The 17,363-nt window shown below is 36.2% G+C and overlaps 1 protein-coding gene across 1 annotated transcript in view; it reads right to left on the bottom strand.

Annotated features, from left to right (window-relative positions):
- The window catches only part of LOC115217608, a 71,747-nt gene that overhangs the window by 36,115 nt on the left and 18,269 nt on the right, over positions 1–17,363 (bottom strand). The window contains exons 3-7 of the mRNA XM_029787360.2: positions 15,561–15,617; positions 12,764–12,850; positions 11,412–11,493; positions 2,541–2,710; positions 1,700–1,798 (exon numbers count right to left, since the gene is read on the bottom strand). Of these exons, the coding sequence (XP_029643220.1) occupies positions 1,700–1,798; positions 2,541–2,710; positions 11,412–11,493; positions 12,764–12,850; positions 15,561–15,617 (495 nt within the window). The remainder of the gene's footprint in view (positions 1–1,699; positions 1,799–2,540; positions 2,711–11,411; positions 11,494–12,763; positions 12,851–15,560; positions 15,618–17,363) is intronic.

Below are 17,363 nucleotides of genomic sequence, written 5' to 3' on the forward strand. Positions count from 1 at the left end.
TCCCCAGACCCCGGTCGAAACCGTCCAACCCGTGCTAGCGCGGAAAACGGACGTTAAACGATGATGATGATGATGACACACACACACACATACATATATACATACACATACATACATACATACATACATATATATATATACATACATACATACATATACACACACACACACATAGTAGTCATCGTCATGATGTAAAATTCAAAATTCATCAACTATTTAGTTTTGTCTATTCCAATCCAAGCACTGTATTTAGTAATGGAACATAGTAAAGTGGTACATTTACGGAAAAAAAAAAATCTCAATTCACAATTATTTGAGAAACATACGTTAGTATATTTTATTTAGAAATGTAACAACAGTGCTAATATTATCCAGAATGAGTAAAGAATAATGATATTTAACAAAAATATATTTTGTTTGAAAAATATCCTATTAGAACTTAATTCTTTTACTAAATCTTAACTAATGTTAGGCAGTGCTCCAGCATAGCCGCAGTCAAATGACTGAAACAAGTAAAAGAATAAAAGAACAAAAGCACTCAGAGAGTGCAAACCTCTGCCAAGGCAACACCGATGTCCTCTCAATGATTTTTAGAATGAGAATATCTGAAATAAACTCGACTGCTTTCACAAACAAGAATACTAAAAATAAACCTGACCGCTCTCAAAGTTTAAGTAAAAAAACTGGAAAAATAATCCAGAATCCTTGTCTGGTACCTGATCAATCCCAATGGTAGACATGGAATGTGTAGGTGGGTAAGTGGGCCGTGTTTGTAATGCTGTGTGTATGTCATCTGCAGTGGGAACAGGGACAGTTTTCTCTATGAAGGCCATTTTTAGTCTAACCACTGATATAGTGTCTTTATGACCATTAAGGTCTGCATGAAAGAAAATGGAAAGGACCTGCATATGGTGCTAGTGGAGGTTTAACAACATCGTTCCACACAAAAAGGTTGAGTCCAAGAAGTAAAGTTTCCTTGAAGGCGGAGCTAGAAATGCAATTGTCAAATAGGCAAGAGATTTTAAACAGAAGCGATATATTCAAAATTTATTATTGTTACTGAATATGTTAGTGTTATTTAATTTCTGAATGGTTTTGCTGCCGTTTGTCTATGTAGTTTAATTTCTTTATCCATCAGTTTCTCCTAAAATAGAGATGCGAGTACATTTAATAATAGAGAAACAAAAATAAAACTTTAGAAACAGCAATGCCACCATAGCTTACATGAAACCACAAGCATGCTATCAAGGGAGATAATCAGAGAATGACTTGAAAGTCAACATAAGATTGTAATATTTCATGTAAAGTAAGATATAACAAATAATCCAGAAGCCTTGTCCAGTACTGGATTGATCTCAAAATCTAATCAGTTTTTGCCAGTCACAAGGCCAAACATCCCTGAAAGTGTCATCTGAATTCATCCAACAGTTCTTGAGATATCTTGTCCATGGACAAACAAGCACACATGACTGAAAACAATACCTCTACCTTCATTAAAATGGAGGTAATAAAATGCAGTCATAATCGTAGCAGTTGAAACTTTCTCTAGAAAACATCAAAATTTGAATATTGGCTAATCAATAAAAATTCAATATCAATAACTGATCTTTATTGATTCTATGACATATGTATATATTTTTATAGGCAATTCAAGATGCAAAAATTCTAATAAGAAATAAAGTAAAAGAACAGTACAAACCTGCGTCCTTATTTTCTTCCAGTTTTCATAGTAAGTACCATGCAAAACGGTAGGATATTCGGAGGCATCAAAAATTTCTCTCAAATCAAGATTTTCCAACTAAAACACAAAAATGAAACTAGTTATATAAATTATGTATCAAAATTTGAAAGTATGCAAACTTATATATAAATAAAGGACATTAGAAAACTGAATAATAGCAACAAAATAATTTATCTAATGTCACAACTGCCATTATTATCCTTGACTGCTAGGATGAATGAACCAGAATTTTTTTTTCAAATTTAGTCTAACCCTTTAGCATTCAGATTACTTTGTCAAACGTAAAGCTTATTTATTCAAATTAGTTTGACTTAATCATGCATTATCACAGCTTTGAAACTTCAATGATGTATATTTTTAGACTGACATTGAATGCTAGGTGTGAAAGGCTGAATTTGAAGATAAGGCAGGTAGAATATTTGGGGTTGATATGGCTGGTTTAAATGCTAAAAAGTTAAATCATTTCTAAATCACAACAAAATTTATTAAGTTGTACAAAGAGGAGAGAAACAATGATGCTGGAATTTTTAAAAAATTACCCACCAACATCTCCTGTTCTCCAATCCCCACTCATTTCTATCCACCTGTCTTGAGGATCTACCCCGACACCTCGCCATCTCTATTTTTATCTCTTCCCAGTTCCATCTCAACCACACCTCTGTTATGTATTAAAAGAATATGGTCAACTTATTCAATCTGAAAGAAAGTATGATGTCTATTGATGGTATTGTAATTGCTCCTCCAGCAATTAAGTTTCATGAGTAAGTAGAAATTACTTGTTAGTTAGATATTGATTTACCTTCAACGAATGGCCTTGGTTTGCTCGAATGAACATACGCTTTGATTTCTCATCCGTTTTCAAGTGAAACCGTTGTTTACTATCCTTTTCAACAATTGTCTCGATAACTTTTGAATTGGCATCCCGAAAATTTGGTAGCCGAAGTATTTCATCAACAGCCACAAATCCACCTAAAAAGAAGAAAGATTTAACAATGAAGCCTTGTGAGTGGATTTGGTAGACTGAAACTGAAAGAAGATGTGTGTGTGTGTGTGTGTGTGTGTTTTGAGAGAGATTGAGATTGTCCTCCCACCAACACTGCTAGATAACTGGTGTTATTTTGTTTATGTCCCCATAACTCAGAAGTTCAGCAAGAGACCAACATAATAAGTACTAGGTTTTTTAAAAAAATAATTAAATACTGGGGACTACTTGAATGACTAAAACATTTCAAAGTGAAGCTCCAGCATGACTGCAATAGTACTTTGTCAGAGTAGAGTTTATGTATTCTAAATATAATTGCACCTTATTTTGGAGAGGGTTAGCAAAAATATACAGATTCTTCAACAGTTTTGAAAATGTGTATTCCAGCTTCATTAATTGAGCTACTTACTAAATAATTAAGTGATTAAGTATTCCCCATCTGATGTATCCTTTGGGCAGAATCAGTATGATACAGCATGTCACAAGATCTTTCCCCAGTCATATAGATACATAGGGCTGGTATCCTGGTTTCTGTGGTGTATATATTTTCCCCACCTGGATGGGATGCCGGTCAGTTGCAGGGTTTTCATTTTTGCCAGCTGAATGGACTAGAGTGACGTGAAATGAAGTGTTTTGTTCAAGAACACTATGCATCGCCCAGTCCAGGAATCAAAACCACAATCTTATGATCATGAGCCTGAAGGTTGGCTCTTGAATTAAGTTTCTGTGTTTCAAATACCAATCACAGGGTAATAATATATTAAAAAACATTTGTCTAAAATGTCATGGAGTAGAATCAAGAGTAGTTGTTTAAATGAACATTATAAACAGGATCATACCTGCATCCATGGATCGGTAAATGATTAGAACTTAAATATTTTTCAGTCCATGAGGAGGAAACATAGTCCTAGGGTTATAATAATTTTTTCTGTTGTAAGCAGTGGCAGCACCATAGAAGTGAATGAGTTTTATTAACCAACAATGTAAAGATATATGCCTCTAGGGAAAACATCTTGTCCAGGTGGAAAGTCTTCACCAATGGGATCCAAGCATTGCAGATGCCTATGTTAGAAAACTAACCTTATTTGGTCATATTCCATGAGAGTAACTAAATCAGCCTATGAACTTCTTAGCTGACCATCATATACTTTGATCAAATAGGCAATATCCTACTAATTATTATGTCCCGGTAATTTAAGTGGTCATATAGTATATACTTTTGTTTTGTGGATAAAATATTTCTACCCGGTTAATTGAGTTTTATTACTAGTCATTTGTCTGCATTTATTATGATAAAAACAGAAAGACTTGGAGAAATTTATGTTTATAAAAGATCATGGGCTTGCTTCCACAATAAAAAAAATTTGAATTGCTAAAAGTATTCTAAGTCATTCTGCTGTGAAAATTCTACTCTGCTTTTTATCATTTCCCATGTATGCAGGAGCTGTTGCAATGATGCTCTATTGGAGTTTAAAGCCAATACCTTTAGATTACAGGCACAAAATATATTCTGCTAACGAAGCTGCAATACATAATTTTCAGTTAATAAAAGTAGGTCAATGCACCAAAATTGACATTTATGTAGAACTAATGTAATATCTACTGTTACCTAAAATTATTATGTTACATCTATACAAGGTTATCTCCTCTGGACCAGACGAAAAAAAACCTTTCCAGTCTTGTAAAATAGCCTAAGCAGTAAATGGGGGGATCCAATTTCCCAGTGAGTAGCACTTGAAATGGACACATTTTGAGAAAATTTCTTAATAGCTATTTACCTACTGGAAAACTGGATCTCCCTGTTTGCTGCTTAGGCTATTACAAGACTGTAAAGGTTTTTTTAGTCTCTGGTCCAGAGGAGATAACACGTCCTCATTAACATTTTTATACATTAGCAGTTAAACCTCATTATCCTAACGTTTCCTCACATCTGTAAAGTAGAAGATTAAATTTTGTCTTTGTATAGAGTCTAATGAGCTGTCCAAATGACTAGCTTTTATGGATACAAAACCATTGGTAACTCAATGACTAGAATTTAACTTTTTGTTTTATATATATATATATACATATCAATTAAATTTAAGGATAAAATCTGTCAGGCATACCTCATCCTATATTGTTAATTGGTTCTAGGAGACACGACTTCAGTTGAAAAATGTCGACTTAACTTGTTTCTAGGCTAAACCGACAATAACCATTTCCACTTTATACTTCATTTATGAATGCATTTTCAATAATAATTAATAAAACCTATTTTAAGCTTACAGACAAATAGTTTATATTTTTTAATACAGTACAGTAAAAAAAAAAGTAATCTAAATTTACAAATATAATTTGGCAGTGTTTACTGTACATTGCAGATGCTTTATTTATGAATGCAGTTTGCAATAAGACAGTAAAATAAAAACCTTTTTTAAGTTTAAAAAACAAATTCAGTAATTACTATTATTTTGCAATAGTAAAAAAAAAAACCTAAATTATTTAAAATCTACCAATACATACATGCAATTTGGTGGTTTACATCATGGATGAAGATGGCTGTGGATTGTCCACATCAACAGCTGACTCTGGCTGTTCTTGCTGTTCAATGCACTTAGAAAACTGGTTGAGAGTTACTTGAACTGTCTTCTTCCTCTTTTTCTCAAGGATTACATTATAAGGAGCAAAAGCTTTGTGACAAGCCCCCATAATCTTGGAAAAGCGTTGAGCATTTGGATCCATATCCTCAAACATAGAAAGACCTTTTTTGATATATGCAAATGCTTACTGCATTTTCTTAATGGTAAAGTGATGTGGCTCAGGTTCGACTTCTTTATTTTGCTGCTTGTGAAGCTCTATCAAATCCTCATTCATCAGGAGATGCTTGTCTTTTTCAAATAAATCTGTGAAATCCTCCTCCAAATCCATTTCCAGGTCTTTGCTTGTAGTCACCGTTTTGTAGATGGCAACATTATCAAACCCCTTAAAATCATTCACAAACTGCGGGGAAAGCTTCGTCCATACACCATTCATAGCCTTGCTCTGTACATCATTCCATGCTGCTGCTATGTTCTGTACAGCCCTGTAGATATCGTATCTCTTCCAAAAGTCATGAAGTGTGATGGACTCATCAAGATCAGTTACAGTTATTGCTTGCCACAGCAAATGCTTCATATAATAACACTTGAAGATAGCAATTATTCTTTGATTCATTGGCTGCAGAAGAGACATGGTGTTCGGAGGGAGGTATACGATGGTAATGTTGGAGTCAAAATCTACAATGTTTTGCGGGTGGCCAGGAGCATTATCTAAGATAAGTAAAACCTTAAAAGGAATTCTCTTCTTACAGTACTTCTCTGCTGCTGGGATAAAGTGATTGAAGAACTAATCTTCAAAAACAACAACAGTAACCTATGTTTTTGAGTTAGCCAAGGAGAGATGCCTTGGGTATGTTCTTCAGCACACAGTAGTTGTGAGCATGATAGACAAGCAATGGCTTTAACTTAAAATCTCCTGCACAATTACCTCCCATCATAATGGATTACCTCCCAACACATTCTTTTGAGACCTTGTAGCCTGGAATAGATTTCTCCTCCTTGGAAATTAATGAATGGTCTGACAATTTTTTCCACTACAATCCAGTTTTGTCTACATTAAAAATCTGTTCAGGAAGAAACCCATTTTCTTTGATGATTTTCTTTAATGCATTAGGAAATTCCACTGCTGCTTGTTCATCAGCTCATGCACTTTCACCTTGCTTCTCAATGGAGTGATAACTTCTTTGCTCCTTAAATCTCATGAAACATTTCTCATCTGGATATTTTTACTTCACGTCCTCAAACAAAGACAACGCTTTCTCTTGAATGTTTTCTTGACTAATAGTAGTATACTGATGATTCAACCTAACAATCCAAAGAGAAAGAAAACTTCCCATTTCTTCAAAGATTTTGCCTCTTTTCTTGTTGATGACAGTGTTCTTCATCTCTGGGGCTTCAGATTTGTCCTTATTATGTACAATTGTCAATACAGTTGTCTGACTCTTCCCACAAGATCGTGCAATTGCTATCACTTTTTCACAACGTTCTATCATAGCCAGTTTATCTTCTAGCATTATAGCATGACGCTTAGCACTTCCACTATGAATTTTCTTAGGAGCCATGGGGGCAAAAAATAAAGTCACAAATGAATGAGAAATTAGCCGATAAACAGACGTAAATAAATCTGGATTCAAAACAATCATGGGAATCATGAATAACACCGACACCTAACAGTAGATATTGAAACTACAGTGTAATATGAGTTCCGAGAGACCAATTAATAAGACAAATCGGTTAGGTAGTTCTCAAGTTTTAGTGATGCACACATACAGGCAGACAGATACACATTTGCAGTTGAGCTGGCAGAAACGTTAGCACGCCGGGCGAAATGCGTAGCCATATTTCGTCTGCCATTACGTTCTGAGTTCAAATTCCGCCGAGGTCGACTTTGCCTTTCATCCTTTTAGGGTCGATAAATAAAGTACCAGTTACGCACTGGGGTCGATGTAATCGACTTAATCCCTTTGTCTGCCATTGTTTGTCCCCTCTATGTTTAGCCCCTTGTGGGCAGTAAAGAAATATATATATATATATATAGAAATATATATATATATATATATATATATATATATATATATATATATATATATATATAAGAGGCTTGGAGATGTCATTATGAAAGACTGCTGAATGTGGAGAATGAATGGGAAGAAGAGAGTCTGCCAAGAGTTGACCCAACTGAGGGACCAGCTACCCAAATTGACAGTACTGTGGTAGATAAAGCAATTAAAGATATGAAGACAGAGAAAGCCAGGAATCACTGCTGAAATGCTTGAAATACCTGGCGGTGTGGGTTATTAGCTAGTCACCTGTATTGTAAGGAGTCATACCCAATGACTGGTGTAGCTGTACTATAGTCAACTGCTACAAAGGTAAAGGCAATGCCATAGATAAAAAGAATTACAGACATAATTGTTGGATCAGGTGTTGAAAGTTATAGAGTGAGTAGTTTAGTTTTGTGTCAGGTAGAAGCACCACTGATGCTATATTTCAGGTAAGGCAACTTCAAGAGAAATATCTAACCAAAGATAAACGTCTGTACTTGGCTGTTGTTGACTTGGAGAAAGCTTTTACAGGGACCCCTGATCTCTTATCCGGTGGTCAACGCGGAAACTAGGGATAGATGAGTGGTTGGTGAGAGATGTACAAGCCTTCTACAGGGACACTACCAATAAGGTGAGGGTGGACAATGAGTACAGCAAAGAATTCAGGGTACAAGTAGGGGTTCACCAAGGATCAGCACTCAGCCCCCTCTTGTTCATCATAGTCCTCCATGCAATAACAAAGGTATTCAAGACAAATGACCTTGCTCTTTTAGTTGAATCACTACCTGAACTAGTTCTGGTAGTGATTCAGCAGTAAGACCAAGTTCATCAGCATAGAAGAACTCCAGGTATGGAAGCAAGGTCTAGAATCAAAGGGCCTTAGGGCTAACCTAGTAAAACCAAAGTCATAGTAAGTAGGAAGGCAGACAAATCACAAATCCCTTCAGGTATATGTCCATGCTTAATTTGTAGAAAAGGTGTAGGGAGAAACTCCATAAGATGCACCCAGTGTAAACTTTTGGACACATAAAAGATGAAGCAACATCAGAGGACAGTTAACAGGGAGACTAACCTCTGTATGTGGAAGGTGCACAGGTACAATAAACACTGAAAATGTGCAGAAAATAGACTCCATCGACTGCCAGGTAGTAGATAACTTCTGTTATCTAGGCGAATAAATTAATTGTGGAAGTAGATACTCCGAGAGCGTAGCTGTGAGAATAAGATTAGGCTGGGAAAAGTTCAGAAAGCTCCTACTCCTGCTGGCAACAAAGGGCCTCTCTCTCAGACTAAAAGGGAGATTGTATGATGCCTGTGTGCAAACAGCTATGCTGCATGGCAGTGAAACATGGGCTATGTCAGTTGAGGACATGCGTAGGTTTGAAAGAAATGAAACCAGTATGCTTCACTGGATGCGCAATGTCAGTGTGCATGTTCAACAGAATGTAAACATCTTGAGAGAAAAGTTAGGCATAAGAGGCATCAGATGTGGTGTGCAAGAGAGACAACTGTGCTGGTATGGTCATATGATGTGCATGGACGAGGATAGCTGTGTAAAGAAGTGCTGATCTCTAACTGTGGAAGGATCTTGTGGTAGAGGTAGACCCAGGAAGACATGGGTTGAGGTGGTGAAGCATGATCTTCAAGCGTTGAGCTTCACAGAGGCAAAGTAGCTGAGTTCCACACAGGTATTGGGACTCATGGAGGCAAGGTGACTGAGTTCCTTTCGAGTGTTGGACATCATGGAGGCAATGACTAAGATTTTTGGTATGCCGTGCTTGAGAAGATCCATCAAGCTGAGCAAAATCACAATCATGGCAAATTGACATTTGTGCCGGTGGCATGTAAATGCACCCCAGTATCACACAAATGGCACCTGTGCTGGTGGCACGTAGAATCCCCCATTCAACTCTGGGAGTAGTTGGCTTTAAGAAGGGCATCCAGCTGTGGAAAATCATGCCAAATCAGACTGAAGTCTGGTGTAGCCTTCCAGCATGCTAGCCCAGTCAAACTGTCCCCATGCCAGCATAGACAATAGACGTTAAATGATGATGATATATCTATATATATAACTACATCTATCTATCTATATGTGTGTGTGTGCGGAAACTAGGGCTAGATGACTGGTTGGTGAGAGCTGTACAAGCTGTGTACAGGGTTGCTACCAGTAATGTGAAGGTTGGCAATGAGTACAGTGAAGAATTTAGGGCACAAGTAGAGATTCACCAAAAATCAGTCCTCAATCCCTTCTTGTTCATCACAGTCCTCCAGGAAATAACAGGAATTTAAGACAGGCTGCCCCCGGGAGCTCCTCTATGTTGATGACCTTGCTCTTACTGCTGTTGTCCAATCTGGTGAAGAAGTGAAGAGGCCAAAAATAGATAGAGCTATAAAGACACGTATGAAGTGTTTATAGTTATACGTATTTTGCCATGCCTGATGAAACTCTTTTGCAGAACAGATTATATATCAGATATACTGGAATCATTACTTCATATGCTTACTTGTGATTTAACCCTTTCGTTACTATATTTCTGACCAAATTACACCCCTTATATGTTTCAATTAATTTCTAACGTAATCATAAATTTAGTCTGGTTTCATTAAACAACTATAACTTTTTTATTTATCGATATATCAATCTGATTTTTGGAAGATAATTTAATGAAATATTCTCAACCAATTCTATACTATAATTTTTGTTACAAAGTGACTCTAATTGCAGGTAGATACAGGTAAATTCCACAAAATATAAAATTATTAAAATTTTGTTCAAACATCGCTATAGAAAATGGGTTATTAGCTAATATTCAATTGGGTATATAACAAAATTTTACGACAGAATTTGTTATTCTGGGTAACTTTCTGATACCCATAATAATATTTACGGCAAAATAGTCTTAATTTCATTTAAGGTTGAGGGAAACCACAAACTATCGTTTCTTTTGCTTTGTTTACGTTTAGCGTAACGGTTCGTCTCCGCTGTAATGATTTCAAACAGGCTCATTCGAAAAAGTAAAAAGAAATAGTCTAAGGCTTTACTCTTCTGGGAAAGTCTGTGGCTTGGTCCAGTTTCTTCAGAGAAATCACCGAAAGAAACAGTTTTTAAATTTTCACTCCATTCAGGTGCCAATTCGTTTTCTTTATCGCTGTCGGAGATCTCAGATTCACTGTTTTCACTTTCGGAAAATGAAACATCAGATTCATTATGAAATACCACATGCTTTTTTTTTTCAGTCATAGAGTTAGATTTATGAAGGTCTTCAGTAGAAAATCCTTCGAATTCTGACTCGCTGAAATTCGTATCCATTTTTTGTCAGAATTACAAATTTTGAAAACACAATAGGAACAAATTTCGGAAAAAAATCTCCCAAAATTCACGGAATTAAAATTACACTTCGATTATTGTACAAAACTGTAGTTGAACTGTTTACAAAGTATAATACGTGTTTTCACGAATGTACTGAAGAGATTTGCTCTGATATTCTCATTTAAATATGAATAGGTAAATTCGGGCAGCTTTGGGCGGTTTGGTTTCATAAACCAAAATTTTGTTCGGGCGGCTTTGGGCGGTTTGGTAACGAAAGGGTTAATTAATATATTATTTCATATTAAGGCAGCGAGCTGGCAGACTCGTTAGCACACTAGGTGAAATGCTTAGTGGCATTTCATGTCTTTACATTCCGAGTTCAAATTCTGCCAAGATTGACTTTGCCTTTCATCCTTTCAGGATTAATAAAATAAGTACCAGTGGAGTACTGGGTCTGATGTAATCGACTCACCTACCGCCCTTAAAATTGCTGGCCTTGTGCCAAAATTTGAAACCAATATTATGACACATATCTACAAGTAGAAGGGAACATAAAATCACTTCTTTATATACTTCCTTCGAATGTCCTTCATACTGACAAGTCTAGGGGTTGGATAAAATCAAAACTAAAGAAAATCAATTTCACAAAAGAGGCACAACCTTCAGCTCAGGGAAATATGTTGTATTTCTGTAAATTCAACTATTAGTCTATTAACAAATTAGACTTTATTGTTGGTTATGAAGAATTTAAACTTACCACTATCTATATGAAGTTTCATATCTCGAGCTCTGTGCCGCAAGATTGAAGATAATTGCCTTGAAAGATATTGTTGCTCTTCCTGCAAATGAATAAATATATATAATCAATAGTATTGTGTGTATCCTGCTTTCTACCCTTTTTAAAAAATAAGTAGATCATATAACTGTCTGTTCTAAGAGTCTAAAAACGTTGGCACCATGAATGGCATCAAGCTGTTTACCACAGAATTGATCCCTCTGTCATTTTATATACATTTTCCCATGGCTCTTTTACTATACATTGTTGACAATCATAGCTGTTTTTCTTTGACTTGCTTTTTTTGTTGCTTTTCTGTCCTTTCCTTTACAAATGAGGTAGAGTGCACCTGAGCACTGTACACAATACACTCATCATTATTATAATGAAGTGGCGATTATCATTATTCCTCAGCATAGTTACTGCTTTCATCTCTTATAGAGATTTTCTAATTGACTTATTTGCCTGTTATAAGAACAATGACTAGTTGTCAATTATTTTTCTATATATTGTGAGCTGGAATGAACTACTGCTATCTCTAGCAGATGAGTATCCACCACTGATGATGAGCACAAATAGCTCAAATCTGTACGATCTGGTGGTCCTGTCACTGGAAGTTGGTAAGGGTTCACTCTCGTGCTTGCAATATATACTGGGTGCTGATTGCATTGATTAAGCAGTTGGAAGAGGTGTCCATCGGTTCTTATGGAACAGCCATGCTGAAGTGGTGATAAAAATTACTCCTCAGTATAGTTACTGCTTTCATCTCTTATAGAGATTTATTAACTAGCTAAACTATAAAATCATTTTCTATAAAAACAAAAAGAAAAAAAAGCACTCACAAAGGATACATTTACTAATGTAATTTAAGATAAACTATGTTTAAATATGTTAGATAGTGGCTAGAATGTCTTTAATTGCAGGTCTGTGCACCTGAGCTGACCTTGAATTGAAAAAAAAAGAAGAATGCAAAGGCAGAATGACAAACGTTAAAGCAAAAGTTGTTTAATATCAAATTACTGCATTATTAGATACTTATGACTTACATTTAAACCTTTAGCATACAAATTATTCTGCCAAATGTAATGCTTATTTATTCACATTTTCAGTTAACCATGCACTATCCCATAGCTTTGGGATTTTGATGATGTGATTGTTTATTTTAGAATGACATTGTAGGATAAGTGTAAGAGAACAGTTCTGGCCAGTTTTCACAAATAACAGCTGGAATATTTGAGCTGGATATGGCCAGTTTAAACACTAATGGGTCAATGGTGGAAAACTGACTTACAAATGGCATTTCATATTGATTAATCTTAATATATGATACTTACTGCATCTATATCTGTTCCCCTTGAATAAGACCGGCCATTTGGGTAAAATTGGGAACTGCTTTGTGCATTACCTCGACTGGATGATTGCTGTGGGTGATAAATGTAAGAAGAATAAGAACATAAATAATTAGCTTTAACAATGTATATGTGTGTGTCTGTGTACGTATGTGTGTATAAACTCTCACACACACATATATACACATGCAAAAAAGAAATATTCATAGACACATCATCTGTATCTATAAAAGGCATGATATGTGTGTGTGTGTGTATATGATTGTAATTTATGCATGTCCACAAATTAGCACCGCAGTCGCTCCAATTTTAGGAGGACATTCGTCAACATCCTACCTGGGTTTTGTCAACTTATTTTTTTCCCGAGGCACCCGCAGATAGCAGTAAAAATCTATTTTCAGCCATAACTTTTACCAATTTTGAAGGTTGCTAACATGAGTTAAGTCCCTTCTAGCCATAGCCAAGCAAAAGTGTGTGTGTGAGGAAGAGAGAGTGTTTCACAATGTCTAACAAAAAAAGTAAAGAAAAAGTATGTGTAAGGAAAAGTGGGAGATAGTTTGACAGCGTCTAACAAAAAAAAACAAGGTAAAGAAAAGTGAAATAGAGGCAGAGGGTTTGACAGCGTTTAACAAAAAAAAAGGGAAAGACAAAGTGAGAGAGAGAGAGAAAAAGGGAGAGAGAGAGAGAGAGAGTATGTGATGACGTTCATAAAAAATAAAATGTAAAATATTTTGTTTTTTCTTAAACACGAGATATAGTGCTCAAATTTAGGATGTTTTTGAAAGACACTATTTTATAATCAGATTATATATACTTTCTCACAAAACAATTATAATATATGTGTAGTACATGTAACTATGTTGGGTTGTCTTATATGTACAATTAGCATGTCACACACTGAGTTTGAGTGCAACAAAAGGATCTGGGTCATGAGATATTCTCGGATGTACATCATAACTCCTCCATGGCTTCTGTGTTTTCTATCACCTCACAATTCAACATCTGTGATGTTGGGTTTTAGGTGGATGTAAGTGAGTTCTATACATAAGGCTTGATGGCATGCCACTAGGTCTGTCAGGAAGGTAATTTTGGTTCTGTTAATGAGTTGTAATACTCCTTTTATATTTCTGAAGTATACTGGTGTGACCTCTCTGCTACTGTCACTGATGTCCGACCTGGGTTCATTGGCTGTGGCAGTCTTTCATGTTGGTGGGATTTAACTTTGACTCTGAAATTGAAGCCAGGTTAGATTTTGCACAATCTTTTGAGCTATGCATAGAAAAGATTGTTGCTCAGCTGCAGCCACTATGACGATTTCTGGATGGGTTGGTTTTTGGAGGTAGTGTGAAAAAAGTGTAAGCTTAAAACATCAAACGCTTTTCCATTCTTCCTACATGTTAAACTAATGCACCTGCTTGTTATTCCTTCACCTGTCTTTATTTTCCTTGTAAATTTGAACCGTATATATATATATATATATATTTTTTTTTTTCTAGTTTCAGCTCAGAGCTGCGGCCATGCTGATGCACCGCCTATATATAGGGTGATTAACCTAAGTCTAGACATTCATTTTACTTATATTTAATTAACATTTCTTTTCTTATTTCAGAAATCAAATACTCTTAACATTTAAGCTAATATGAATAACATAAGTAAAGCAATTGAAGGGTCATTCAAGAAAGGAAAAACTCCTAGCAAGATTTCCAAGATTTTGAAACCCACTGTCAGCAGATAAGGAGTCTATAAAGTAATCAAATGAATAAAAGAGACTGGTTCTTCCTTACTAAGAGTGAGAACTAGTCCACCTCCACCAGTGAGAACTCAAATACTCACCAAAAACACCAAAGAAAAGGTCAGATGTAACCCAAAAAGAAGCACCAGAAAACTTGCTTCAGGAGCTGGTACAACCTATGGAACTAAGCGTAATTTGTTGAAAAATGATCTTCAGTTATTCCCATACAAGTTATCAAAAGCACATCTTTTGTCTGAAGCCACAAAGAGCAAAGCTTCTTCTACAAAAGCTGAGAGATGGTACACAGCCATGAAAAGTTATTCAGTGTGCAAATGTGCCACAATCCACAAAATGATTGTATGTATGCAGTAAATAAAGAGGACATTCCTGTCTGACAAAAATTATCTTTTCAATGGCAGAATCCTCCATCCATAATGGCATGAAAACCCCTCTAATCTTCATTGAAGTGGGTGTAAAAATCAACTGACATGTTTATTTGGACATGTTAATGGATAAAGTAGTCCCTTGCAACAATAGGGGACGAATGTGTAAATCTCCAACAAGACAGCGCAACATCTCATACGGCTAAAAATGTCAAGAGAATTTCAAGGCATTCTGGGTCCCTCTTCACTTGACTTGAATCCAATGGACTTTGGCATATGGTCTATCCTTGAGAGAAAAGCCTGTGCTGATTTTCACACAAGTCTCAGAGCTCTTGAGCACCATTTGTGAAAATGCTAGGATGAAATCTCCAAAGAAACTGTTCATGCCTTTTACTCCCAAGTTGTCCCCAGGCTCTAGAAGACGGTCTCTATCATCTTAATCTACCTTTTCCTGAGTTTTATTTTTAGCATATTTAAATTCGATATACTATTTGAATAAATATGTCTACATTTTGTCTGATCACCTTGTGAGTGCGTATATTCACACACACACACACATGCATACATACATATATGCACACACACACACACGCACCTATACATACATGCATGCACACACACCTCCACACATCATGGACTCATATAAAACATATATACATATACGTACATTAGAGTAGTATTGAGATGGACCATGGTAATTTGATGATCTAGACCATTGTTCATTCTGGAAATATATTGAGAATATAGGTACAATTAATAATAAACTTTCGCTAAATCTATATTGAAAAAAACAGATATATTTATACAAAAACATGTAATCATGCTGGTGCCCCAGCATGGCCGCGGCCTTAGGACTAAAACATTTTTAAGGATTTAAATACCATTTTCCCTTCAGTCTCCCTAGACACACACACACATCACATACACAAGTACCACATATACATACATACACACACCACATATACATACATAAACACACACATTAAATATGCATGCATATACATGGTGCTGGGTGACATCTGCGGTGGAACATTGTGAGATACATCTTGGTTATGGCTGTTTCTGCACCAAAAACTATCCACCCACTCCCATGCCTATCTTTTTATTTGGAGTACTCTTCTCTATATGCACACAACTCCTTGCCTCTCTCTCTCTCTCTTCTTACCTCCTCCCCATAGAACTGAATTTTCACCTGGACCTTAACTTCTTTTTATTTTTCTCTCTTTACTCATTTCTATCACACCTTTCTCTTTTTTTTTTTTCTGATGAAGGACTCTATATCCTAATAGAAATATTAAAATTACTAAGTCTCTCTAAAGGAGATTACGGCAGCGTTATTGGATATTAATAGTTATCGCCATACTAATATGGCAGTCTATATCCCTTTTGCTTTCAAGTGTGAAATTATGAACACCTTTGTGAAAACATGGCTCTCTTGTGTTTTTCTTCACCATGTGTGTATGTGTATGTATTACCCTAGCATAATAAGAGTATACGTGAAAACAGTATATACATAATCAGCAACACCACCAAGCAGTGGTGAAGAATAAATAAACTAGGTTTGTTAAAATATGTCAGTGATATATTTTAACCACTAAAGGAAAATTCATTGCAGTTCCTGCAGAGAAAACGTTCTCTAATGTTAGAAGGTGAAAAAATATCACATCTGCCCAGTGCTTCCCTCTAGTGGAAAGCCCCTGATCCATCATAAATGGGGAAAAAAACCTGTCACCTGTTGACTGGATGCATAACTGCAAGGCATGAATTAGCAAAAGTCTATCTTTGAATTGGTTCCTCTGATGCTTTATCCCTCAAGTCAAGTAATACCTCCAAAATGTTTGCATTGGATAATGTTAGTGGTCACTCTTTGGATTTGAATCACGAGGGAGTCCAAGTTGAGTTCCTCCCTGCCAACACCACCTCCCTCATCCAGCCTATGGATCAAGGTGTGATCTGTGCTTTCAAGGCATAATCCGTGCTTTCAAGGCACTTTACACTCAGAACTCTCCAACACCTTGTGGATGCAATGGATTCGGACAAGAATTTCAAGTTAAAGGAGTACTGGTGTAATTTCACGATTGCAATGTGCATGTCCTCCATCCACACTGCTCTTAAAGACATGAAAAAGAAACTCTCATTGCATTCTGGAAAAAGGTGTGGCCAGTATGTGTCCATAACTATGAGGGCTTCTCACCTAAGAAATTCAGCACGAGGCTGTCAACAATGCAGTGAAACTGGCAAAGGTACTTAGTGGCGAAGATTTTGACGACTTCACACAATATGAGGTCAACGACCTTATCGATGTCCACTCCAAAACCTGACAAAGATTTGTTGGGGTTAAGGAAGTCTGCCAGTGAAGAGGAGGAAGCGCCAAATCGAGAGGAAGAGGAGGGTGAGGTGGGCCTGACAATAAAATCTCTGTCCAACCTTTTAAGGACAGCAAAAGAATTGCAAGGGAAGGTGGAAGCAT

Source organism: Octopus sinensis, linkage group LG11 (assembly GCF_006345805.1).
Source record: "Octopus sinensis linkage group LG11, ASM634580v1, whole genome shotgun sequence".
Lineage (NCBI taxonomy): Eukaryota > Metazoa > Mollusca > Cephalopoda > Octopoda > Octopodidae > Octopus > Octopus sinensis.